The 26,993-nt window shown below is 42.9% G+C and overlaps 1 protein-coding gene across 10 annotated transcripts in view; it reads right to left on the bottom strand.

Annotated features, from left to right (window-relative positions):
- ANKRD44 (ankyrin repeat domain 44) overlaps positions 1 to 26,993 on the bottom strand; it is a 133,853-nt gene that overhangs the window by 96,231 nt on the left and 10,629 nt on the right. For 2 of the 10 annotated variants that reach the window (XM_040562688.1, XM_040562689.1), the window contains exon 1: positions 26,258 to 26,398. The exons of 5 other annotated variants lie outside the window; for them this stretch is intronic. In XM_040562688.1, the coding sequence (XP_040418622.1) occupies positions 26,258 to 26,359 (102 nt within the window). In that variant the 5' untranslated portion in view covers positions 26,360 to 26,398. Of the gene's footprint in view, positions 1 to 26,257; positions 26,409 to 26,993 lie in introns of those variants that run through there. 3 more of the 10 variants (XM_040562680.1, XM_040562683.1, XM_040562682.1) reach the window with 3 other exon arrangements.

Genomic DNA, 26,993 nt, shown 5'->3' with positions numbered 1-26,993 from the left:
CAAGGCATGTGCCACATCTGCTGTCACTGATCTTGGGACAAAAAACACCAGAAAAATGTTCAGGGTGACTACAACAGCCCTGAAAACATTCAGCAGAGAGCGAGGAATTCCTCGCACTGTAAGCGAATCTGCCAGAGCTTGTCCATCGGAGCCCTGATACAGGGCAAAACATAAATAAACTTAGAAAATCCTCTCTTGCAAGGATTGAAGCCAGTTAAAATTAGTGTTTGAGAACAACTGGAGAGCACAGAGTGCTTGCTGAGCCCCACGCTGGAGTGCTGCTAATGCTTTGAAAATCAGTACAAAGATGAAGTGATCTGACTTTGCATTCAGAGCTTAGCTTCACAAAAGTGGAAATACACTTCTGCCAGGAAACTGAAATATGTTCAAGGACTGGGGTCCAAGAGAAAGCAGGTTTAAGACCTCTACTTTCATAACAAACGCTCCTTTGATTGCTCTAAAAAATAAATAATTGCCATATATGCATGCAAACGATATACAGACTTCTTGTAAAGATTTCCTCAAGTACACCAAGGAGAGAAAGCCTGAACGATGATTGTTGATCTAGCCCAGAGCTGTCTGCGTTTTGGGACAACATTGCTCTTCCTGTGATTATCCTATTTTGTTCAACATCAGCAATTCCCTCTATTTTCTTGAGGGAGAACCAAAAAGGTTCAAGGGAAAAGGCCGGGGGAAGAGAGGTACAAATAAAAGAAAAAACAAGCAGCCTGTAAGACCACATAGCAGCAGTACCTGCAAGTGACATGATGATGTGCTTCATCCCAGGAAAGTAAAAGCCACAAGTCCACTAAAATTCAGCTTCAACAGGCTTTGAAGCTTAATCCCAAAGGGGAAAATACCTAGCATGTATATTGCATGGAAGACAATGAAAGGAAGAGCCAAGTCAGAGACAAACCTGAGTATCAGCTGATGTTTCCTCCTCCATGTAGACATGGATTCTGGACAAAATCAACCACCTAAAATGAATTTTCCTATTCATTTTCACAAAGTAACTGGGAAGGTACAGGAGACACGTAACAGGACACTGAGCTTTTTCCTTCCAAAACAGCAGCTTGCATCCAGCCTGTATCAATGACAGACAAGCCTGCCACATCAGGCTTACCCGCTGGTCTGGATCAGCGTCCATACCAGCAAAAAGAAAGTCACTTCATAGAAAATTCAGCCCAAAATGAAGCTTAATTCCTTAGAAAAGCATAATGTGGTCAATGAAAAACAGCTAAAGTGCTGTTTCTGCTTGCCTGGGACTAATGCAAATCATGTCCCTTGACTAGAAGCAAGTACCTTATGCTTAGATGATGTTATAGCCCAAGACCTGGCATGGTTCCCAAAGAATCCATCCCACTTTCAAGAAATCACAATTATGCCATGTATTAGTGCAATTCTTTTAAGGTGGTAAGATCATTTACTCAGATTGTTCCAATATGAAACAAGTAAGTAAGGCAGCGAGAAGAGTCATAGAACAAGATGATTTTTTTCTACAGAAAAGACGGTTCTTATTTACTCAGAGTAATGCTCTGCTGAACATTAAAACTTTGTAAGATGCTTAAGACAATAATCTCTTATATATGTATGTACCAGCCAGCTGAGGGAGAAGGAAGATGACATTCCACTTTTGGTTTTGCTGATGTGTCTGCCTAACAAAAACCTCCTAGTGGAGACTGGGTTTTCAAAGTTTCTGTGTTATTTGTGAGGTTTTATTTTTAATTTTATTCTATGCAGTTCACTGAACAAACTAAAATACAGCAGCACTAAATCTGGTGTAATTCGGTACAACCAGTACAACTCTGTCTATACTAGAAAGCCAAAAAAAAAAAAAGAGGAACAAAATACACATCCCTTGGGCTGGCACTGACATGTTAACAAACACTGCCAGTATAAGCAGGATGTTATGGAAATATAATTCAGATGTCGATATGCATACGTGGATGCATGTATTGCCTATGTTTGCCCCATCCCAAAGAAATGGTCTTGGCCCAGCTGTTCTTATCTATTGGAAAAACTTTCACTTTTATCTCTCCAGGAACATAGCATTTCTACTCAACAACTCATGGCTTCGTAGCCCAGACCAGTGATTTACTATTGGGCTGAGAGCAACTCTCCTACTTGCCAGGTCCTCAAGTCTTTCATGTTTTATTTCGGTGCTTTTCAGGGCTGCAGGTCCCCTTGGGATTACTGAGCCAGAGAGGCTGTGCCTAGCAATGCCACTGATACTGAAGACGTACAACAGAAAAACTACATCAGTGCAGACATCTCCATGTCTGTCAGACACACGCACTTACTGAGCACCTTCCCGCCCCTGACAGGTGCCGGGTACGTCAGGCCAACATCCCCTTGGGTCTCATCCTGGTAACCCATGTCTGAGGGCAGCTCAGACAGACAAAACTTCTCCCAGACTTGCCAAGGACTGCGTCAGGTACAGAAGTTTCTCTGCAAACTAGATTTGTGAATATCCACACCAAGCAAGCTTCCTGGTGTGAACCAGGAGCAGGCCCTGTCCCCACAGCAGGGCGACGAGAAGCACAGACTGGCAGCAGTGGCTGTGAGGAACAGCATGCGAAAGCCAGCACCGACAGCCGCCTGACTCACACCACTCACCTCGGCCAGCACAGTCCTGACAAAAATATCACAGGACTGAAAAGAACGAGCAATCCTCAGTCATCTTGCAGACTGCTGGGAGCATGGGACAGGGTGATGCTAATTACTTGATTTCAAGAGCCCTTCAGAGTAACAGACGGGAGGGAGAAGGAGAGAGAGGGAGAGTCATTAAAGCTTAATAATTATTATTTTTAAATAGAAGCATATCTCTAGGATCGCTGGGGCACTGCTGGTCTGTGAAGCCCTGGCCCACCGACGACGCAGCAAGGGGAAACTGGCCTGCGGCCCACACCAAGGGAGACTGCCAGTCATCACAGAGCGCCGCTGGCACAGCTCCTGGAGACATAGATCAAGGAGAAAAATTAACTCAGGTTTACTAAACACTGTAGGATAAACAAGATTTCAGATAGGCACCAGCCAGAAATACTTAGCTTTTTTCTTAAAGGCATAGTCAACATCTAGGCAACAGTATCCGCATCTTAAAACAGCAATATCTCCCACACCTTTTCCTTATTATCTCTAAAAGAAAGATCCCAAGAGGTTGGTTTCCCCCCCAGTTTCAAGCACATGATCACAATGTCTCAGATGACACCAGAATGAAACAACAGGTAACAGCATATTACCAAAGGCAGGTGGTATCTGTTACAACCCAGCCGACACGAGCATCCCTTGCATCGGATAACCTTTCAGTCAAGGCACAAAACCTAACTCAGGCAAGCATGTTTCTAAAGTCAGGACCAAAACAGAAACCTACACAGACAGTTTGGAAAACAACAGGCCTCGACTTCACAAGTCACAAGGATTAACACATCTCCAAGTCGCACTGATGAAGAACACTTTCTGTTGATTTTATATGGTTGGTGCCTACTTATTTTGGCATTGCAAAATATCTGCAAAGTCTCTTGGACAGTTAAAAAATAATAATGAAAATAATAATGTAATGTAAAAAATATGCAAATATTTTTGCAAATAAATATGCAAATATTTAATGCAAAAAATAATGTAATGTGAAGGAAAAAGCATGAGGGCACACAGAGCACTTAACTCTCATGCATTCTTCAGAGAACAGGAGACAATCTCTTCTGAATATACAGCAAGAAACCCAACATTTGAAGAACAGCAGGGTAAACCTCAGCCTATAAGCACAACATTTCTATGCTTCATGAATATGTTATAAGAAAAGATACTCTGGCTCTTAAACTACACCTCAAAATCATCAGCAATGTCATTGCATTTCAACACAGTCAGGATTCTTCTGTTTGTGTGGGTGTCCCTTGCAGAAGACAGCAACACGAATGCCTTGATTTTTACACTTGGTCAATAGAAAATTCCTGCTGTCATTTACACTTGCTGTGACATACAATTCTTGCTGTGCCAGCCCAAAGTTTCTCCCTAACATGTTGTCGGCAAGTTAAAAAAATTGCATCTATCAGCTCAGAACAGGGCTTCCTCCAGTGCAGTGAGAGGAACTGCAAAAGATATCTTAGAGGTTTTTGCTAGCAGGTATCAGAGAAAGCAGCTGAAAACACAAGATCAATGAACACAACCGTATCAAAAAGCAGAAAGTAGTACTAAGTGACAACCCATCCACTTTGCTCCACAATCATATTTTGGGTTAGTACAAGGTCTGGCAATCTGTGCTTTGGAGGGGTGGTGCAGTGCGAGAGGCTGCCATCCAAGTAAGTCCCATTTAAAGCAAGACTAAACTCTGAAGGCAAGGAGGAAATAAATCATCTGAGTAACTGCGAGTTACAGCTAAATGCCAGCACGTTTCATGGGGTAAGACAGCCCAAGTATATACAAATGTAAAAGAGGATGAATTCTCCATGAGATGGAACAACAAGAGATAAAGGAGGCTCCAGGAAATTCTGATCTTGCTTCCAAAATGTCACACAGTCAGGTTGGGGCAAAATGGAGCCAACATTTCTTCATAGCCATGGAAGTAGGCAGTACGGCAAAGCCATGAGATAATGAAAACTCATGTCAGATAGGAATCATATAAACAGCAAAGAGTCTAATTATATAGCCTGTACTGACAAAAATCAGACCTACACGATTGATTTACCTAAAGCTAGTGAGTGAATGAATAAATGACTGAGAGGGAAAAGAAAAAAAGAACGAGCCGTGTGTCCCCCTACAGCAGTGGAATTAATACAGAAATACAAGAGTCCCCTGTGGGGAGTTTCCCCTCTGCACACGCTTTCCTGTTACCTTGCAGCAGCCATGTTTCAGCATAGAGCTGGGGGATAACGCAAGAGGGCTCTGTCCCACCTCACAGCCCAATTAACATTGGCAGTTCTGCAGACTGCAAATTCATTACAGGTGTTGGTCCGTAAATCCACCCACCTGCTTTCCTACAAATATCCAATAATATCCAGAGCAATAGACTGACATTTTATCATTCCCATAAACACTGTGTCAAAAAGAAAACATTTGCCTCATCAGCTTTGGCCAACCAGACATCTCACTTCCAGACCCCAAATTGAATCCAGGCTGCTACCTCTGTCAGAGCAAGCAGATCTATTTTCCATGTTGACAGAGACACAAAAATACGAACAGGCATAAGGAAGCAACAACACTTATTTTGAAAAGAAATGTGACAGAAGGTCAAAGATTGATCAGATCAGTAATGGAAACCTATCAACCCATATGGCAACTCCTACACTTCTGTTATTTGGCACAGCTTATCAGCAACACGATAACGGCTTTCTGCCATTAAGCAGCATCACTGTCTTTTCATGATAGGAAAAAGCTGACATCGAGGAGATCTTGCTGGGTGGCCCATGAGCAAGACACGGCTGAGGTAAAGAGATGTCCTCTGTGAACACCACAGCTCGGCAGCCATTTTACATTCCCACCTAGAGTGCAGACCAACGCTCCGCTGCCCTCAAACCTCTACTGTAACGCATACTTTACAAAACCCACATTCATTTTTTTCTTCCCACATTCTTCCTGAAAGAAGAACCTGACCCTGTATTGGTTGAGACAGGCAGTTATTATTATCTACAGGAAAAACAAAAGATACTCATCTCAGACGCAGCATAAACAACGGATGGGGAGAAGGGAAGCGGAGACCAAACTGCAGCATTGCCATGCAGTAAAGCACTTCCGAACACCAGAAGTCCTGGTGTTTGCCCCCATTTTAGAGTTAGGCAAAGCGAGAGGCCAGAACAGGGCACATCGCAGGGATACTGGCAGAACTAAAGGCCGAGCTCACCATCAGGTGGACCTGCAGGCAGCAGTTTACTTCACACAACGCTTCCACCATGTGGAGATCTGCACGTGAATGAATCGGCTTTCTTCACATGAAAGAGGGAAAGGAAAAATGTTTGGCATTCAGCAATTTCAGTTGCATGATGCTTGTGTGATTGCAGCCACAAGGGACAGAAAGAGGCACTGTGTACTTGGACACAGCCCAGCCTGGATGCAAGTTAATCGCTTCCTCCAAGGGGCCATGGAGGAGCAGGGCTGTCACAGGTGCTCACACCATACACTCCCTCACGGCAGCCACTGGGAACTGTGTGAGGATGAAGGAACTTCCAATGGCAGAGAACAGTGTGGGGGCTACCAGCCCAGCCACTTCCTCTGCCTGCCCTTCCCAACAGTGGGCTCCTTTCCTCAGAAAGAGAGGAGTGTATCCTGCTGGACAGCTGCTCAAATACCCAGAGATTCCAAAACAAGCTTCACAAATACAGAACTAGAAGGGCAAACATTGCAACCCTCCCCTTCCATGTTTTTTGTTGCCGTTACTTGGTTGGTTTGTGTGTGTATTTTTTTTCCCCTTTTTAGAAATAGTTTGAGGGTGGATTTTCAGGCAATGTTATTCTCATATATGCTGTGTAAAAGAAAGCAAGTCCACTTGCTGGAGGACACAAGAATGATGAAGTCTTATGGGAGAAGCTCCTGGTCTATTCTGTATTTGAGTAGAGCTGACACAATAAGAGTCTAATTCATGCTGAGAGCTCCCTGGGTGATATAAAAAACAGTCAATATTTAATCGCCTGTTGTGTTGTTGGTTTTTTTTTGTAATAAAAAAAATGTGCTATTTTCTCTACAAAATAACATGAACAAATAAGCAACAATTCAAGTTCATACTGACTTTTGTGCAGGAACAACTCACTAGGATATTATTCTGAAAGAAAAACAAAAAGTCATTGAGACAGACCCTTGTTAGCAGTTTCAGTTACTTCCACTTAAATGAACTAAAAAGAAAGAAAAGTTCTTGTTGAAATACAAGATAACTTCCTGATATTTTTGAGGTGATAGAAGAGGGAGGAGTTGGAAATCTGTTGTAAAACAGTAAGAAAACACAGGGAGGAGCAATATGTTAGTGTCAGGTAAGAATTCAAGCAACAAGTCTCCAGGGGAATACGGGTCTCCAGAAGTTCAATTGCTCAGTAAACGTCAGCTGCATGAAGAAAGCGTTCAAGATAAACAAAACATGCCAATGCTCACAGTCAAGTTCAGGAGTGGCTCCATCACTTCCTTATGCTTGAAAACAGCAGTAGGAAAGATGCACTCATTTCTGCGTTTCACCACCACTTCTCACTTGACAGCACAGAATCCCTTTTCATAGGAATCAATTTCAAACCTGGGACAAAATTAGACGTGCTACAGCAGCAAGGATTTTCTTCCTAAGTCCTTAACATTGCTTCCTGCCAGCACAGCTTGGCTGGCATAAAAGGAAGGATATGCTGCAATATAGTGGCATTTACTGCAGTTATCCGTTTGCCTTAAAAATACTGGCTTCTTCAAAACATCTTGGGTGGAGGAGGGAGGTGACAAATCATCACATCAAGGGGGTGATAAGGGGAGGATAGGAATTTCCATTACAAGCTACATGTTATGTAGTTCCACCCCCCAAAAAAAAATCCAGTGCTGAAAAGTGATGCTATAGTAGTACATGAGAAAAGAAAGATCATGATTTTTGTATCATATTACAAGAGCAACACTTGCATTGCTTTTGGACAGTTCAAATCCTAAACATGCATGGACACTATCAACTTTGAAGAAGTTAAGTCCTAAAGTCTTAACAAGTGGCCCTTGTATTTCAGCCCAGTTTGAGCAGAAGTTTGGATCAGAGCTTTCTTCTAACATTGGAACAGTTGTTAGCAAATATTTTCCCAAATCACAAGCACTTACTTCCCATCCCAACTACAGAAATGGACCAGAAAAAGGTATAAAGGAGTTTCCCAAATAGATTTTTGCAAGGGTAGATGCCCTATTAAAAAAACACACAGCTCTAAGGAGGCTTTGATTAAACAGTTTATTTGACTCAGGACTTAGCTCACCGTAATATACTTAAGGATGAGAGACACTGTCCTGTTCATCAAGAAACTACAATTAGAAAAGAGTCATGCAATTTATTTTACAGTGGCCAACAGCTGCTGTATGAATCTTTGCCCTACTTCAGACAGGTGAACAGCTACCATTGTTTTGCCAGATAAAGTAGTTTTTTAAAGAAGTTAACACTCGCTATTTTGGAAATACTATTTTGAGGATACAGATTATGTTACTGATAAAGTAGTTTATCCCTGAAAACTTGTTAAACCAATTTTTTAAATGCATTGAGCGCTACCACTGCACCACTTTCTTACATATCTTTGCTCTGTTTTTCTTTAGAAACTGCAACAATACAAGAATTTCAAGCTCCATCTCACTTTCAGTTTACACACGTGAGGAGCAAAAGAGCTGCTGTTAAGTTTCAAATTTTTAACTGAGTAATGCCAGGGCAAATGCCAGCTTGGTAGACAGTAAGCAGGGAATACAAAAGAAGTGCTTGCAAAATCCCTCTGCAGAGTTGGCATACCAAAGAAATGTCTCCAACAAAAAACAACAAAAAAGTAAATTAAGCTATGCTTAACTTGATTATATGTGCCAAAAAAGCATGGGTATTTCCTCCACCAAAAACATTAGGCATGCTGATAAACAGCAAGCAATTGCAAGTAGTCAAAAAACGCATCATAAATAGCAAGAGTGTTTTCCACTACTGAAAAACAACAGTGAAATGAGTTAGACTACAGGAACCCAGCTGGGAAGAGATTTTTACAGACATACATTCATGGATTTCTATGTTTACAATTTCAAACATGTACATATGAAAAGGTTAATTCTGGTTCTTTTTTTTTTTTTTTTTTCTTTGAAGGTCATGACGAAGGCAAAAATAAAGCCCTCTTTGATACTATCACTGCCTACATGGAGATGCTATTCAACAGTATGAAGCTGTCTGGAGAAAGGCTAAATTTTTTAAGGAAATCCCAAAGCTACGAACTTGTCTTCTGTGAACTCTTCACATAACAGATCTGTGTTTCACGTTTTTCAAGATAAAATCTTAAGACCAAAAGAACTCATCACTCTTTAAAGCTTGTAAGTGCTTGAATTCCTGTGTAAAATAATAAGCATTAATCACTTTTCTAAGTCAAAGCTAGAAAAACATATTTTAAGAGAATACATCTTGGTAGCCTTTGCAGATAAATGTGCTTGGGTTGGTACTTTGGTCTTTCCCCTTGCCCCAACACACTTACAAGCTTTACATCCCAGCAGCAATTTCAAATGAAATGTTTAAACCAGCTTTGTACTTGCTTTGTAATGTGTTCTAGCAAAATTGGAAAGTCACAATGTAATAACAAATAACGTGTCACGGTATAACCATGCTCATTAAAATTCTTCACGAAGTTTAAGCTTTTCCATAACAAAACCGCACACTTGTACTGGGTCAGACTGGGATGTTAACTTTCTCTACAGCAGCCCATACAGTGCTGTGCTCTGCACTCGTAGCTAAAACAGCAATGGTATCACACCAGTGCTGTGTCTGCTGCTGAGCAGTGCTGGCACAGCATCAGGACTCTCTCTAACCCTCCTAGGGGGTGGGCAAAAAAGTGAAAAAGAAACATCTCCAGGGCAGCTGACCTAAACCAACCAAAGGGATATTCCATACCATATGATGTCACACTCAGCAATAAAAGGTGGGAAAAGGAAGAAGAGGGGAGGGGTGGGCTCTCGTCGTGAAAACGTCTGTCCTCCTCCCGAACACCAGCTACGTGCGTTGAGGCCCTGCTTCAAGGACGTGGTCAAGCATCGCTCATTTGTGGGAAGTAGACAGTAATTTCTTTCCTCTGCACTTCCACATAGCCTTTACTTGTTTTGTTTTTTTTTCCCTTTCCCCCTCCCTTTTTCCCTTTCCCTTTTTTCCCTTTAGTTAAATTGTTTAATTAATAATAATCTTTCCTCAATAATTTTTTTCCCTTTAATTAAATTATCCTTATCTCAACCCGTGAGTTGTTCTTTCCTTCACTTCTTCCCCTCCTCTTCTAAGGAGGGGGAGTGAGAGAGCGGTTGTGGTGTTCAGCTGCCTAGCACAGTAAAACCACCGCAACGCTATGGAAAGTTTCCACCAGTTTCTGTTCTGAACACTGTCCACACACCATCTAACACACTTACTCCATCCCTTCTACACGGAGGGAAACTGAGGACCCGAAGGACAATTGCATGTCACCAAGAGGACTATGAAGAGCTGAACTATGAGACTGTTTTCCACTGTGTGGCAGTGGCCAAAAATAATTCCGCAATTCACCAAGACATCACCGTGAGAAGAGACGGCATGCAATTCCCCTGCAAGTAAGGGACTGTTATCTAACGTAATAGATGTTTTGAATTAGGCATTGCAAACATACTGCTGGGCTGTTTTTTAACCCACTTCCTCCCCCTTTCACCGTGGCCGATGGAAGTATATGCATGCATTTACATTCAGCACTGCCCCCATCACTGAACACCTCCAGCATGAGAAGCAGTGCCAGGTCATAAGCAGCAACAGGCTGGCAGGTCTGCTGAGGTCCCACCACATCGGGATCCCAAGGTGGTGGTCTGTGTTTCAGTTACCCATAGTCCAAAAACACAGGAGAGCAAAGCTGAGACCAGAAGGCATTCACAACCAGCCTGTTGGCACAAGGTCTGGGGCTCAGGGTTTCTTTCCTGGCTTACTGAAACCAGCACATCCCTACAGCCCTCCTCCTTCACCTCACCAGTCCTCAGGCAGCTTCATTTGGCCCATCACTGGGAACAGGGCTTCATCCAGCACCTTAAAATCTGCTCGCTCAGATTGCTCCCTGAGGTTCTGGCAATGTTTTTAGCTAATAAGCACTTGCCTGCTAAGCTGAAGATGGAATTATTTATAAAATGAATTATGTATCTAATACCTCGCCAGTCGAACTGGTTTTCGTTAACGTACGGAAGAGAGGCTGGATAACAGCTTAGCGTTTTTGCTGCAGCCAGCTCCGGCCTCCAGCTGCCATCAGAGTGTAGGAGGAGCCACGGAGCATCGACACCATGCCCCGGGGACAGCGTGGCACCTCCACCGAGACAGTGAAGACGAGGAAGTTTTACCAGATAAAAGAATAACGCCATTGCCACTATAATGGCTGCTTACATACCCTTGTGTTTTTTTTCCCACTCACCAGGGCTTTAAATAGAAATAAGAATCATGCCTGATGCAGAGGTGGGAAAAGAGGAAAGAAAGGGATGGAGAGAGGTGAGAGCTCAGGTTTTGTTTGCAGCAAGAAACCTTGTTTGTGATGGAAAAAAATTAGAGGAGCTACTTAACTGCTGTGTGCATTCAATTCAACACAGCAGACAAGGAGTCCTAACAATTCACTAGGCAATGCGAGTCCATAAATTACGTGTATGCCTTGAAGCGAGTGCTGAGCTTCTGACGCAGACAGAAAACATCTTTGAGTCTCAAGTTAAGGGCCTGAATTTTCCAGAGGTAAAGGGAAGTAAACATGCATATCAAAGTCAACTTTTCTTCTGTAAATCAGGCCTGTTCCCTTTTGTAACTAAAGAAGGATCAATATAATTAATAATATGAATAAATGCTCACATAAGTCCTGAAATAATAGCTCACAACAACAATGACGACATTAATGGAATTGTTTGGCATTTAAACAGGAACGGGCAGGACTTGGTTGTCATTTTCTTGTATTTAAGCCAAATAGCTGTAAGGGTGGCGTAGGAGGGCAGCATCTAAACCTAAAATACGTAAGTAAAATGGTATCAAAGTAGTAATTAACAACAAAGTAGCCTCAAGAATTATAATATCAGGCAATCATCACTAAGGTTTAACTACAAAATTTTGAGTTGTTTTATTTATTATGTTTGGGTGTTCTATTTCAGCTTTGGCCAACTATTTTGAAGGCATTTGAAACTACCCAAGGCTCCAGGATGTTGCTTAGGGTTCATTGTCAAATGAATTCATATAGGAAAGAAATGATTTTGTACCCATCTGTCAGCAACAATGGTAACCTTTAATATCCACAGTAAGACAATGAGAAAAAAATAAATTAAAATAACCCTCTCCAAACTGGACATGGCTTCTGAGGAGCAATGGTTAAAACACCAGAGCATGCAGCATCCGTACAAATGCCATGTTCTACCTACTGCCTCCAACACATTTTCTGTGTCTGCTGTGCAGGTCTCAGCTCACCACAGACAGATCCTCTGCCCACATGGAGCCAATTATGAGTTTAGTCACCAAGAAATTACACCAAGCACCATTTACCCTGTAACTTTCTGCTGGGGTGGACGATTCATCTTCTCTTTCAACTTGGACGGAGGCAGTTTTGAAAATTGCCAGTAATTACTGGGATCTTTCCACTGTGCTTCCTTAGGTCAAGAAATTTGTTGTATCTTGGAGACAAAACTTTGTAAGTAACCTACATTTTACACACACGTGTATATACTATACACGCACAAATGTATATATCATATATGCTGCAGTAATATTTTGGAAAAGATTTTCAGAGGTGGATTTCAGGCCTCAATTCAAGTCAAACAACTGGGGCATATGAAAAAACCTCCACCTGCATTCTTCTGAGACTTCAACTGCATTGGAAAAAAGAAAACTCCAGTCAACTTTCCCTAATAAACACCTTGTTGTAAAATACAATCATATACGTGCTTTTCTGTGTAAACATAGTACAGGCATACAACAGGCACCCAAAGTAACAGCTAGATTTTGCTATATCATAACATCCAGTAGAGGATTTAGGGATCCCATCATTGGCTGTGACTACTGTATCACTACACAGGAAGGATAGTATAGTACAGCATATATAGTATAGTATACAGTGTTCAAGGGGAAAATGTTTATTAGAGTTTCACTGCATCACTGGCCCAACGCACCACGACCAGAACAGAAAAACCAGTGAGGGCTACTTCAGAGAGTGCTGGTGCTGTCCCACCAGCAGAGAGGAGCAGCTCTGCCAGCGCTTAAGGTGCCCAGGCTTCCTCCTTGGCCTCCAGCAGCCAGGTTGGCACCAGAGGTCTTGCTGCCTACAGGGCAAGAGGCACAGACGGGTCCTTTGGGATGCCTCCTGTAAAAGCAGACTCAATTTCTACACACCCTTTTATGAAGTGAAAGCTCTTGCCCAGCAGTCCTTTTGCAGACACCCAGCACCAGGCTCTCCTAGGCTGATGCAGGCAAGTCCCAACATTTGCAAAATCCACTGCCTCTCCACACGTTTCCCACAAAGGTTTTCACTTAGAACAGGACCTGAGGCACTGCAGAAGCGAGGCACCATGGGAGGCCACCAAAACACAACTTCTGCTAGCCTACCACCCCAGAAGCCCAAGGGCCCTTCTTAGGATTATTATTAAAACAAGCATGGGAGCATAACTAATGCTCTTTAAAATATATATATATATATATATATCCTGTGCCATTTAAACCTAGGGCGATTGGTAAAGGCCAGATCACTGCATCAGGAAAATTACTGAAGAGGCAGCGCTTTTAACATCTATGCACCTGTCGAACTCCCATGACAGGTCAAGTCTTGTCTGTGCATGTACAGAGTTAAGAGGTTGGGATGACTAAGTAAGAACACAGGACAGAAAGAGGAATGGTGCTAAACTGCCTTTGATATCTTTAAAATGATGCCTTTGAAATTGCCTTTGATATCTTTAATAACCATGTCAGCATTGCTCATTCTGAAAAGAAGCAACAGAAATGTAAAACACCTGGTTTGGCCAGATGCCTGCTCTGCAGGGCACTTGACCCCGGGACTTCCTGAGCTCCCTGTTGCACCGGATCCCCAGCAGCAGCCTGGATGAACAAAGGCCAGCCGAACAGCACTGACATGTGGCAGCGGGGTTACAAACAACTTCCTCTGCTGAGACACCTCCTGCTGTAATTACAGCTGAGGAGAGCAGCATGGGCAGGAGGGCCATGCTGCGTCCTGCAGCATGGCCTCAGGCACTCCAGCGCTTTGTTCACCACCAGCTACCCCTCTGCATCCACTGCCTGCACCAGATCAACCCCACTCCTCTGCCTTTTCCCTTAAGTAATGCGTGAAGCCTCTTTAGCACAAGGTTGAGCAAAGAGGAAAAAAAATGCAGAAGTGCAGCAAAACACTGGTGTACCTACAGACTTCTTGTTCATCCTTCAAAACCCAAACTAGCAGAGCTTCCAGACACAACAGCCAGGCAGCTTACCAACAGCGAGTACCAAACGAGCAGTGTCAAACCAAATAAACCAGGCAACTTTGATGCCAGCAGCAGGCCCTGGCCATGCTTCTGGTCAGCAGGCCTCCACCTCTCATCACGACTCGACGCCTCTTCGGCCGCGTCACCTCCACCCATACGTGCTGGACCCTGCTTGGGACAGCGCCCAGCTCCCAAACTGAAAACAACGTGCTTGTAGTAGCTGCACTTGGCTTTGGCCCAGAAAGACTTTCTGCTACGCTTGGAACATGAACAAACATGCTCCAACTGGGTTGTCTTCTCTCTAGTGCACAAGCACAGCCCTTCCCCAACTCCATCAGCGACACCTGCAGAACACTCAAGGCTTGCAGCAGCACTGTCAAGAGTGCAATGCGAAGGCACTGGACTTCATAGATAGCAGAGAAAAAAATCTGCTTTTTCCCCACTTGCAATGGCTGATGAAAAACAAGTCAGTCCAAACTTCTGGGCAACTCAGCGCTGTCCGAAAGGCTCGCCCAGCTTCCAGAAGGGCACCATCCCCAGCATGGCCAGCAGCATAGCAAAGCGGTGCAAGCACAGGCAGACACGCTCACCACCACACACCAACAGCGACGCAACGAGCTCCATGAAGCAACTCTGACCTGGTAGGGCAGGGGGAAACAAAAGTAAAATACCTTTAAAAAGATACGGAAGAGACGTTTCTTTCTGCCACGCAGCTGCGGTGAGCCTGATGGGCATAGGGCAGAAGAGCTTGCTCTGCCCAGCGAGGGGGAGCAGCCCACACAGGCACAAAACAGAAGAGGACTCGCTGGGCACCGTGACTGCAGTTGAACTTGTGGCCCCCAAAAAGCCAGAAGGGCCAGCCCTTGATGGAGCCAGCAGGAACCCCTCACCCAGGTAAGAGCAGTGTGCAGGCATGCAGGCTGCCAGGAAAAATTAAAATACACTTGTACCTACAACTTAGCTGAATTTTATCTTTTAAAGAGCCACTGGATAGGATTATTTTTTTCCCTCATTTACTTTATCTCTGTTTCTCCTGGAAATGCACCCACAAGCATGCTTCACTATAAATAATAATCGGGCAGTATTATTGTTATTTAATGAGCCCTAATGAATCCAGGTAAGAGACTTCCATGGATAGTATCTCCCTCACTTATGCAGAGTTCACCAGGCAATTCCTAGTTACAGTCAGTAACTTTCATTGTTCCCCACACTGAAAAAAAAACAGCAGTTGCCAAATTTATTTGGGGGGAAGGAGACGGAAGCAGCTTTAATTATATAAATTAAGTTAAACTGTAGCATGGAACAGATTGACCTCCCGGACCTTCAATTACATATAACTAACACTGCCAAGTTTAGATCTGGATCTCTTCCAGTTTTTCTTGTGAAAATTGTGATTTTCTCTCATGCTATTACAACCCCTTTTCTTAATATAGTGATATAATCAGAGCTCTGCGCTTGTGCACAAGTGTAGTCTACTCTGTTCAAGCAAGTTCTTTGGATATAATTGAGGCTTGGAGGGTGGGTGCAGCTAATTTGTTTTGATAACGTTTCCTGTTTATAACAATCCTACATTTTGCTGCATAAGGGAATGAGATCATCTTTAAGGCATGGAAGGGGGGAAGTAGGATGTTTACAGCATCCAATTTATTTTACCTGAGCTTACAGACCCCATCACTTTGCAAAACTTCAATAACCAAACCGAACTCAGGTTGCCCATGGAAAACACTGATTCAGTCTTCAGGCCACCTATTGCTGAGCTGTCTCTGCCTGGAGGAAAGTAATCACCCATTTTTCAAACCCCATATCATAAGCATCCTCTGAGCAAGGAAAAGAGAGAGCTGAGAAGTTTCATGAGAGAAAACACATGGTCTGAACACATTTGAAACTTCTGTTATGGACTTCGGTGGCTGACTTCTATTCTCCATCCAGAAGACAAAGGACAGACTCTACCTGGCAATCTGAGGCATGCCATCAGAATTTCCTTAGATAGAAGATGTGATCTGACAACACTTAAGAAGAGCGAAGAGATAAGGACACAACAAAAGAACTTAGCACTTGAATTCAGGACATTCATGAATTTTCCTGAATTGGTATTTTCCAGACAAAAAGCCTGAACTCATGCAGCTTGATTTGAGAATCCCATCTGACAGGCTGAAGAGGAAAACAGAGGAAACAGTAAAAATGGTTTTCAATTCAACTAGAACTATAACGGGAAAAAAAGCAGAGTATATCTCACTTACCAACTGCATGTCAAATTCAGGCCACTGCTTCTACTGCCACACATTAGCCCACACCATATTATTCAGTCCTTTCATTATTAATAATGCACAGCAAAAGAAGTGACAGCACTAATCTACATCTGACTAACATACTTTAAAATATGAGATAGGGAAAGTGCGTCTCAGTGTGAGCTTGCTGAAGCAGCGATCAGCATTTTAACAGAAATGCGGCTACGCTGCCTCACCTTTGGGATGGGATGTCCTGGTTGCTGTGCATGTGGTTTGCTCACCTTCATAAAGAAAGCTACTAACATTTATCCAAAAAAAGAGGGAGGGAGGGAAGAATTGGATGCATTGGCTAGGGAAATAGGGTCCCAACCCACTCCTGACCAACACGTTCCACCAAGTCAGATGCCCACCTTCGCCAGGATGTAGAGAACGCTAAAAAATCTTCCCATTGCAACAGTTTAGGGAAGAAACAAAGAGGTTATACCAACATGCACAGATGCAACAAGATGTAGAGAGACAGATCAGATAAGAGTTTATTTAAGATGCTGTATTATTGTCTTCCAACTCAGAAATTCAATATAACCTTCAAAAGAAGGCAAGCTTAAGCTTCTGTATATACTTGATATGTGAGAACTTGCTCACCGTGTTGTTCTCTGTAGATTTCCAGCCTCTGTTTCTGTTCTATTTTCTGTTGTACTTGTTCTGGTGTCACTCCAGCTGTATTTTGACATATGGTTTAGTGTCATATTGAACTATGCATGTTAAAAACAACTTCAAAAGCTTTCCATTCCCAGCAACACAATGTTACACTTCTGTACCTCCCAAACTGGACCTGTTTGGAAAAATGTTAGCCCCAGCGTGGCAGGATTTCAGGGAGGTACACATGCTGTTCACAAAACTCTTTAATTCTTAAAGCATTAACTCAGTTACTCATATTGACATGCTATATTTTATTTTTGCACATAGTACTACTAAAGGTGAAATTATTCTTGATCAGTAAATACACAAACCCACTGAAGGCCTTCTGCCTCCCGTATCTTTCAAAACTACCTTGCTGACACTCTCTGAATATACAGCTCATCATTTATGTAATGCAGAGGTAAATCAACATGAATTTTCACTGTTCCTGTTGAACCCTGAGCTTCTCTTTCTCCACTACAAGGTATCAGCATCACACGGCAAATGTTCCCCATGCATACACTCACATTGACATCACCTGAATATCATGAGATTAAAACACAGTTAATTGCATGTTTAAGACCAGATCATTTGTTTTCTTTTAAAAAGCATCCTGCTTTTATTTTAAAAGGTGACTATATACTTAGTAAGTAAGCACAGGAGGTGTGTCCTCTAGCTTAAGGGAAGAAAATAAAATAGTTGCACTTCTCTAAAGGCCCCAAGAGTTTTCAGCAGAGTTGTAACTCCAAGCAAGTGATGAGTTACAGAGATGGGCCTAAAACACCACTGATCCGAACACCGAAAGCTTTGGGATGTTCCAAAATTTCCTCCAAGCCCATTATTGCCAGAGGGCTGCGAAGATCTGCCCACCTGGTGTTCCCTTGTATCTGCTGACTCTGAGACTCATTTTCATCACCATTTTCTCACACATGGCAGTTTCCAAGCCAAAACTTAGCTCCCAGCCATGCTCCCATACAGTAGCTTCATGCCTGCTGCTGTCACAAAAAGGGAAGCAGAGACTTGCTGATGTGACCTGCAAAAGGGGCTGACATCAGAGAACGCTTCAAGAACTAGACCCTTCTTCCCATGCATTTCTGCTCCCCACCTTCACCTGGCATCGCCTTCACCACGGCTGGTACACACAGGAATCTAGGAGCCCCAAGTCAGCTACCCAAACCACAAACTCATTTACCTTGATCGTGATGTCTTTATTCACCTATACAAAAAGGAAGCTGCAAGGCCACAAGGTAGATTTGTGATTCAGCCTGCTTCCTTGCAGCGCACTGCTGCTCTGCCTTCTCTAGGTCTGCGTTAGCCTGTACCTGCCCACCTGGACAAACGGGCAACTGTCACCTCATCAAGAGAGTTGCTTTGTACATCCAGGCCAGAAAGCCAACCAGTGTGGCAAGCTACCACCTAACTTAGGTCACTCCAAGCTGAACAAAGGCAACCACAAACCTCCAGCATATTGCATTACCAAAGTTTGTCACAGCAAATGAGGTAATGCTAGTACACAAGGAATAACCACGTAGATCTGATTTCATGGACCAATGGTTTTTAGACACTAGAAATGATGGCAGAAAAAAATATGCACATAAAATTGTCTGTCACAATGCAGAATACTGCTATCATGGAATTTCGCTGCTGTTAACTGCAGAAAATTGATATACATTTTACATGTAATAGAAGACAACAGAGATTCATTTAAATTTGCAGTTAATATCACGAACAATGAGACATCCAGAAATTACATTTTCACTAGCTAAAAATTCAGTAAAAACTCTTTAGCGTATAAACTAATACAGTTAACAAATAACTACTTGGCATCACGTTCTTCCCTTTCTTACAGTGTTAAGACACAAATAAATTCATCCTCAAATAATCAGAGCAGGTTCTTGAAGTTACAAACCTGATAGGGAGGAAGAGATATCTCAACTTGGTCACATTAACAACAAACTAAACTAAAGCTTATCATCATACACAAAAAGGAACAATCCCCAGCACTTAACCAGGTGCACAGAAGAGAAAGGGCAGTACGTGTCAGTTCTGCTTCTGTCTTCTTTAACCTCAGGAATGACTGGCATTTATTTGTGACCACTGACAGATATACTGATACCAGAATTAAATTATTCACAGGGGTTAAAAAGTAACAGGTCCAGATAGTTACACACATGGCTAGGTGCAAAAAGGCAACTGTTTAACAGCTGAAAACACCATAAAAGCTGTTAGGACAAACAGCAAGTAATACCAAACCAAGGCACTACAAAAATAATTACTCAAACTAACAATGCTGCCATCCCAGAAAACAATTAGAAGAGAAATAACAACAACACCATTAAACTTGTATTTCACACAACATTTACCAAAATAACAGCCTTTCCTCATGTCCTCCCGAGCGCTCCATCATCCAATGCATCACGTCCCCAGGAGGATAATAAATGCACCCAAATTCATCACTTTAATGCAAGAGATGTCAGAGAGAATTTCTAAGCCATCTGATACACCCCCTCCATCTTCCATTCCATTCCCTCCAGCAACACATACTCGGGTTGCAGGCTGCTTCAGCAGCCACAACTCAGACAGACTGAGCCACAACAGGGAGATAGCGTTCAGGCCTTCTTTTCCCCTCCTGGCAGGTGAAAATGCCAGTGCCCTGACCCTGCAGCAGCCATTTGGCACAGTGACACCTTGGTTAGAGCCACAGCACAAACAACCAGCGGGCAGGCACCACACGCTACCAAACCACTTTCTTCCCAACTCATTTATGTATCATTTCAATAACTGCAACATTTTAACCTCTAAATATAAGGAGAAAGGCTGAAAATAACAAATTACCTTCCAAAAACCTGCATATAACCCAGGAACTCTTAGAACATCAGTGCCAATTATTCCCCAGTAACTCCATCGGGTGCTCCATAAACTGTGCAGCTCCTGCCAATGTACACGAAAGAAACGCAGACACGAACATCTCTCGAGCATCCAAGGGGGAAATGCTACAGCCGCTCACGGGAACGGCCACACAGCCATACATTTTGGTGGAGCCAACCTTTTATGGCCACACATCTAAAAAGATAGCTCCTGAATGGCAATAATATTTATTATTGTTATTGAACACTGAGGTAAACCCAGAAAGCTGTGTTTGGGGGAAAAATGCCAGAAAGGTTTCGCACTGGGTATTCTATGAAAGGCTAATTGCAAGAACTAAGTGACGTTCAAAGAAACTGGTTAACGATTGCAGAAGAGAGATTTCTATTTATCCCACAAACAAACAAACGTATTTCATGTCAGTGCTGCAGGGCTGCTGTCTCTGCCAGCAGAAGACAAATGCATTTCTCATGCTAGTCTGAGCCTGTGCGTGGTGCACAAACATCCCACGGAGCAGCAGCGCGCATGCAGGCAGTTCGCACAGGACCCGGTGAACAGATGGCCCCATGCGGCCCCACCTTCACACCTGAAAGGAAAGCGGCAATGAATGAAGATCAATACTCCCTACACTTTGTTTCTGCAAACAAAGGAGCCTCTGCATACCTGGCATCTCAGAAATCCCAGTCAGCACCAGACCAGCACACATTAAGGCGCTAATTACTCAGAGGAGTAATTTAGAATCCAGCAGTGCTCCAGTGTCCAGTCTTCCCAGGACTGTGACCTGCACCAAAACTGGTATCACCCTCCACCCTACCCTATATTTTCCTTTCTTTTTTTAAACACAAACTTGATCTCCATTGGTAGAGAGTAATAACACACTTATATATTGGAGACTTGCTCCCGTGTTCACTGAAACACTTCATTTACCTGGTTGTGAGAGAAGGCAGAGCGCTATCGTGGTGCTGCCACTCAAAGAAAGATGCCTGTAAACAACATTGGGTTCATGTGCCGATGCTGGTTTAGGTTGGTTTTCAAGATTTGGAGAAGCACCTGTGGGGCACAGCCTGAGGGGACAGGCTGCTGGCAAGGGACCACGCTGCTCCGCAAGGTACGCTTTGGCACATTTTCTTTGCTGGCTGTTGGGTTCACGACCGGGCTGATGCTTTCCATACAAGTGCCCAAAGGTTGCAAGAGATACTGTACCAGCTACAACACTGCCTGCCTTTTCACAAAGTCTTCAGGGGAAAACCAATCAAATCTTAACAGTACTGGACATAACATGCTGTGATTTAAAGGAGAGGGAAGACACGTGCCAGAAATAAATCAGATGGGACCCAAAAGGTGAAATTACATGGCTGTAAGGCATCTTGCTAGGGCGGTCTAAGTATGGAGGAGAGAAATCAGCGGGTCACTGGGTGTAACACTGTGATGTATCACCACATCCGTTCTCCACTGAGCCTTAAAAAAGAAGTGGCTAGAGACTGTATTCATTTATATAAAAAATGCAAAAAGGAAGACTTTGTAAGCATAGGTTAGAGCAGACTTTCCTTATTTTGGTACAAGAAACTTTACTTTACTTCCTTGGTGGTGCCAAAGCATCATTCAGTTCTGGGCGCCCCTTTGGCAGCCAGCGGTTTGGCCAGCAGCACAAACCTGAATGGTTTTCGGCAGCCTCTTTTAGAGATCCCCCGTATTTAATACACTGTTCACAGAAAGCCCCACCATGACATAACAAAAACCTCTTGCCTATCACTACTTCAGCTTTCCAAAAGTATTTTGATGTACAGTCCACACAGTCCCACAAGAGATGTGTAGAATAAAGAATGACATCAAAAATAATTTCTTAGTAGTGTAAATACTATACAAGCACATTTGTCTTTAATCTATTTTTTTTAATACTATTGTCCCTTTTTTTTTTTCATTACAGTGTTCAGGGGTTGTTTTTTCATTTGTATCTGCACTCTGCACCTGTGTATTGAACACATTCCTGAACATTCAACAATGCATCTTACCTTTAAGGTCAGGATGTGGTTTTATTGCTGGTTTTTTTTTGAAGCTGTTTTTTCCTTTTAATCTACTTTTTTAAGGTGTGCGGAAGCTACATGGAGCCACACACCAAAAGAAATTCTTTTTAATAAAAATTGAACATCTTTTAGAAACCCAACTACAGCTACTAAAGCAGGTGCCTTCTAATAGCATGACAGAGCTCTCCACATGCATATGTTAGTATCACATAATTCAAAACCAGACAGAATAGAAAATACGAAGCACAGTCTTTTAGGGCCCTGTGACAGACAGTGGCATTCAAAGAGGAATTCTTGACAAACAATTTTAACAAGGGAACACAGGAAACTGTCTCGAAGGTTCAATGTTCACAGGGTGCTTTGTGTAAAACCCATGCGCACACACACAGAGCATTCTTTAGTTAACAATACCTGGGTTTGCCTCGCCAGGCCTCCCACCAGATGCTAGCACCCAGAACACCCTATCAAGCTGTTCCCCGTGGTCGCAGCAGCTCATCCACAGGCCACCTGCACTGGGCTCCTCTCTTTGCACAAACCCTGCAAGGCAGCAGACTTGCCGACAGAGCAACTCAAGCAGTATCACAGCTGGCAGAATGAGCAGCATACAATAATTTCAAAAGACAAGAAGAAAGCAGAACTACATTTCAAAAAGAATGAACAGATGAAAATAATTATCAGACAATTTCAGAGACAGACTTTGGGTGGCTTAAGAGGAGGCGTGACAGAGTTCAGGAAGAGAAAACCAGAGGCAGCCAAAGGGTCTCAGCTATTCTGGGAGAATTCTGGGAGCGCGATGTCACGCGGGATCAAGAGGCAGAATTTAATAACTGCTTGGAGCCAGGCTGAGGTGGGAAAGAGGGCGCTACAATTTTGTGAAAGATGCAAGCTTTGGAAGCAGACATACAGTAGCTCTGAGTGGTGCATGCTGGGCAGCACAGCAGCGCATCATTTCTGCTCTCCGCTTTGGTCCCTGAGAGGTTGTCCTGGGTTGGGACAAGCAACTGCAGCGTCTCTGTTCAGAAACCACTGGAATAAACCAGAGATCAGCCGGCTCAGGTGTTTTCAGGAACACACCCATAGAGCTGCCAGACCCAGACACCTTGCTACAGTAAAAGTAAGGTTTACAATGTGGCTTCAGAGCATGGACTTCAAAGAAAGAACTGGCACCAGCCACAGAGAACGCCTGCCTTATCACAAAGGCTTTGCCTACCACAAAAAAACCTGTCCCAGGTATTGAAGGTATGAGGAAACCACGTTCCCTGCTGTTACTCTTGCAAAATCCTCATCTACTTTGTCCACTTGCTTTTAAGATAGGACATAATTCATTTTCCCTTCAAGCAATTAAGAGTGTGTGTTCTGTAATCATGAGAAACAGTTAAATGTACTCACACATCTGCTGTATCGATTTTATCTGCTCTTAACTCTCTTAAATCACTATTCCTTTCTGCTGGAATTTATTATAAAAGTAAAAAGATGCCAAATATAACAAACTTTTAAAATCTATACAAGTAGCAGAAACTCTGGTGTGTCCTGTTGCAGCCGGAAGAATAAACTATTCAAATTTACAAATATTTAAAAAATATTAAGATGCTAACCCGTGCATCTAGAAGCAAAAAAAGCCTTTTTCAAGCAAGAATTGTGTCACCCTCCTAACATTAAGATTTGCACTCGCTCATCCCTCTGCTTCATCAATACAACCAAAATGTTCTAAATAGACAGCTTTTCTAGCTGTTAAAAATAAAACTTCTAATCAGAAAACATCAGTTTATCTCTCCCCCTTCCATTCATTCATCTGTCTTTGTAACATGCTGGAAATATCTGTACTGGCATCCAAGAAAGGAACTGGAGTGTACCATGTAAGGACTAAAAATGCTTCTGAATAGAGGAGTCAGTATCTTAAAGTCACTGCTACCTTGTAACACTGGGTAGATTCAGACACTGTTACATTCCTTACATATTTACAAGGATACTACTAGAGCATATTTATTTTCTCCTCAGTTTTACAGCTTTCATTAAACTAGACAAAGGATTTTTGCCCCATTGCATGCCGAAACTGGAATTGCTTGCCTTGGCAACAAAATCCTGTAATTTCTACTCATGCCAAAAGCATCTTCATATATCACTAACTTTGCCACAGCTATGTCAGAGCTTGAGCAGAAAGCTGTATTGCTGGTACAAAGCAGAACATGCTCTGAGGGTCTGCAAAGAAAACAGCCATAGAAAGCAACTGGTGAAGAGAAAGAGGATCCTTGCATCAGCTTCCTGTATTAAAAACGGCAGGAAAATCACCCAGGTGCCAGCCTCTCACCACACTTGTATGAGGAACAAGCCAAGCACTTGCTGTTCCTCATTATTCCCCTTGAGGTTAGCAGAAGTCCAGGGCCTTCACAGGGTTGTTACTGCTGGTGTCGTGAACGCAACATAAAGTTTCAAAAAAGAGCGCACAAGGTCCCATTTCCCTGCACAGAGCAGAAAATCAGCAGCAGAGACTTCACTCCTCAGAAATCCTTACTTCCACTGTCCCAGAAACAAATGTGAACAAGAAATGTTATGACTTCCCAACATCACACTCTCAACTCCTCCTCCACTATTAAAAAGGCTAGACGCCATTGAATGCAGGGAAGTTCAAACGTCACTGAAATTTGGGGGACCAGGATGCAGCCCCCTGTACTTATGGCTTTAAAACACCAGCCAACTATAGCAAACGATATTGTAGTTTCAAAACCTGAAATGATGCCAGTCTTCCAGTCACTCTGAACCTTTGCAAGAAGAAAAAATAAAGATACAGGTCCTTCATCATGATGAACATTTGTTTCCATGCTTTTTTTGTGGTTCTGTTGGTTTGTTTTTTTTAATTACCTTAACATCCTCTAGATGCTTATAAATCTGCTGTTCAACAATTTGCTTTGTATACTTCACAATGTTGGCATCAAATTGACTAACTCTCTGGCTCCTCACTTCCCCCTTATAAAAAGACAAAGTTTGTCTGTCTCCAGTCCTGTATTTTTCCCATCATTCACAGACTCAAAATAATCTTTTCTAAAATTTCACACTGCTATGCCTATTTTTTCATTCTTTTCTGACTGCATGCATCCATTTGCACACCTTCCACATCACATAGCAGACCTATAATATAAGTTGAAAATGATGACAAATGATATCTAATACACCTATAAAATCCTTTCCATTTTGCTTTAAAAGAGAGAGAGAATAGATGAGATATGGGGTGTTTTAAGGCAAAAAGGAACAGGGAGAAGTCTGCGAGTGGTGTTGGGAGGCACCGGAGCCAGGTGAGCGGCCAGCTCAAGGTGGGCAGGAGGGGCAGTGGGAAGTGGGAGTATCAGCCTGCAGCCGCCAGGTACACGCTGGGGTTAATGGCAGGAGGTGCCAGCTGAGCGCTGTTTCCCAAATTTGGAAGAAAGAACAACAAAAAAAGTTGTTTTTCCATCATTTATGAAGCATTGCCTCTCTCTGTACCAAGTGCAGGAGCCGTATGGTTGAGGCAGAGGAGTTGGCTTTTGGGGAATGGAGCTTAGCTGAATCATCATCTTGAGATCCTGCAGGATCTCCATTCTCCTCCCATTCCCCGCTCCCAGACCCCACAATTAGTTCACCATCAGAGAGTGTTAAGGACGTCCCGTTACACTTGATAAATGAGGGTGAGTATGGGGAAACCATTTGTCTCGGTAGATGGTGGAGGCAGGTAAAACACTTTGCTACCCAAAGCAAGCAATCCTCACATAAAACCTCAGAGAGCAGACAAAATCTCTGAAGTCTCCTAAGCTCTACAATGTTTTTAATAAAACATTTATTTTAAAAGTAGGCATTAATAGGCAGTACATGTTCAGCCACAGCAAGGCAGAAAGCAGCATAAAATAATCCCCAATTTTAGCCAATAATAAACCAACAAAATGATGGTTGGTGTCACTCAGAAATGCAAAGCCAATTTCGCACTTCCAAGCATCAGGTATTCAGGGAAATCACAAGATTTATTTGGAGCATGGAGGGTGAGTGGTGTGGAGATCGAATGCTTTTCTCTCTGAAGATGTACTGAATCTCCTTCATTTTCCCCTTCAGGGGCTATCTTTCAAACTATTAAAAAAAAATCACAAGAAAACAGAAAGCCTGTATGATGTCTATGTGAAAGCACATGGGCATGATTTCTAATTACCTCATTGATTCCTAGATTCCCAGGCAGTCATAAGGGATTGATCTGACCAAAATCTCTGCAGCAACCCGCCTTTATATCTCTAATACTCAGCAATCCTCCGAGGGCTTGCCCCCAGCTTCTCGGTGAAAGTGGTGGAAAGCCCCACAAGGCAGCGGCACAGCTCGAGGCTGCCAACATGCCAGTGCCATGATGGAACCGACCTGTGCGAGGAGCCCGGTCCCGCAGGGGAGATGCTGCTCCTTCAGCATCAGCTCTGAAGGAAAGCCTGTGGGAACACGCTGGGTCTCAGACAAACCAAACATTTTCAGCCTGTAGCACTCCAGAGAAGCAGACAGCTCTGTGCAGCGCTTCCTGTGTAAGCAACACAGTTAATTAACTCTGTGTTGATTAATGGGGCGCTCTCACATCAAGAATTTATTGTGTCTGTTATTATATACAAGGTCATAATTGCCAAACAGCCGCAGCTAAATACCATTCCTTGCCGTCTACTCCTTAAGCATCATAATGTAAAATTAATTGGTACTTGTTTGCTAATGAATATGAAATATTTTAAGTTATGCACCATAAAACTTACCACTGGTATGTTCATTTCTAAACACCCATGAATGAACTAAACTACTTTAATACCTTGGGAAGAGCCTCCTCTCTTGGACCCTTGTGTGATGGGTGGTTCGTTGCTCTTTGTAGCAGGGCTTTTCTGTGCTCAGATGTTTACCAAAAGAGCTGTTCTAGAATAATTAGCCAGTAGTTATTCCACTTCCACAGTGCATTAAGACTGACTTGCAAAAGATGCTTTCATGCAAGACTATGAGCACCCACACCAAAATATCTATCCAAAACAGTTATTTTGGGGCAACTGTTTCAGTAAATTTCCAAGCACAACTGAGATCAGCTCACAACAAATGATCGAACTTGGCCTGGGGGTAGCAGGGAAGA

The sequence above is a fragment of the Cygnus olor genome, chromosome 6, assembly GCF_009769625.2.
Source record: "Cygnus olor isolate bCygOlo1 chromosome 6, bCygOlo1.pri.v2, whole genome shotgun sequence".
Lineage (NCBI taxonomy): Eukaryota > Metazoa > Chordata > Aves > Anseriformes > Anatidae > Cygnus > Cygnus olor.
Note: the sequence above shows the minus strand (reverse complement) of the source record. Positions and strands in the feature narration are given on the sequence as shown.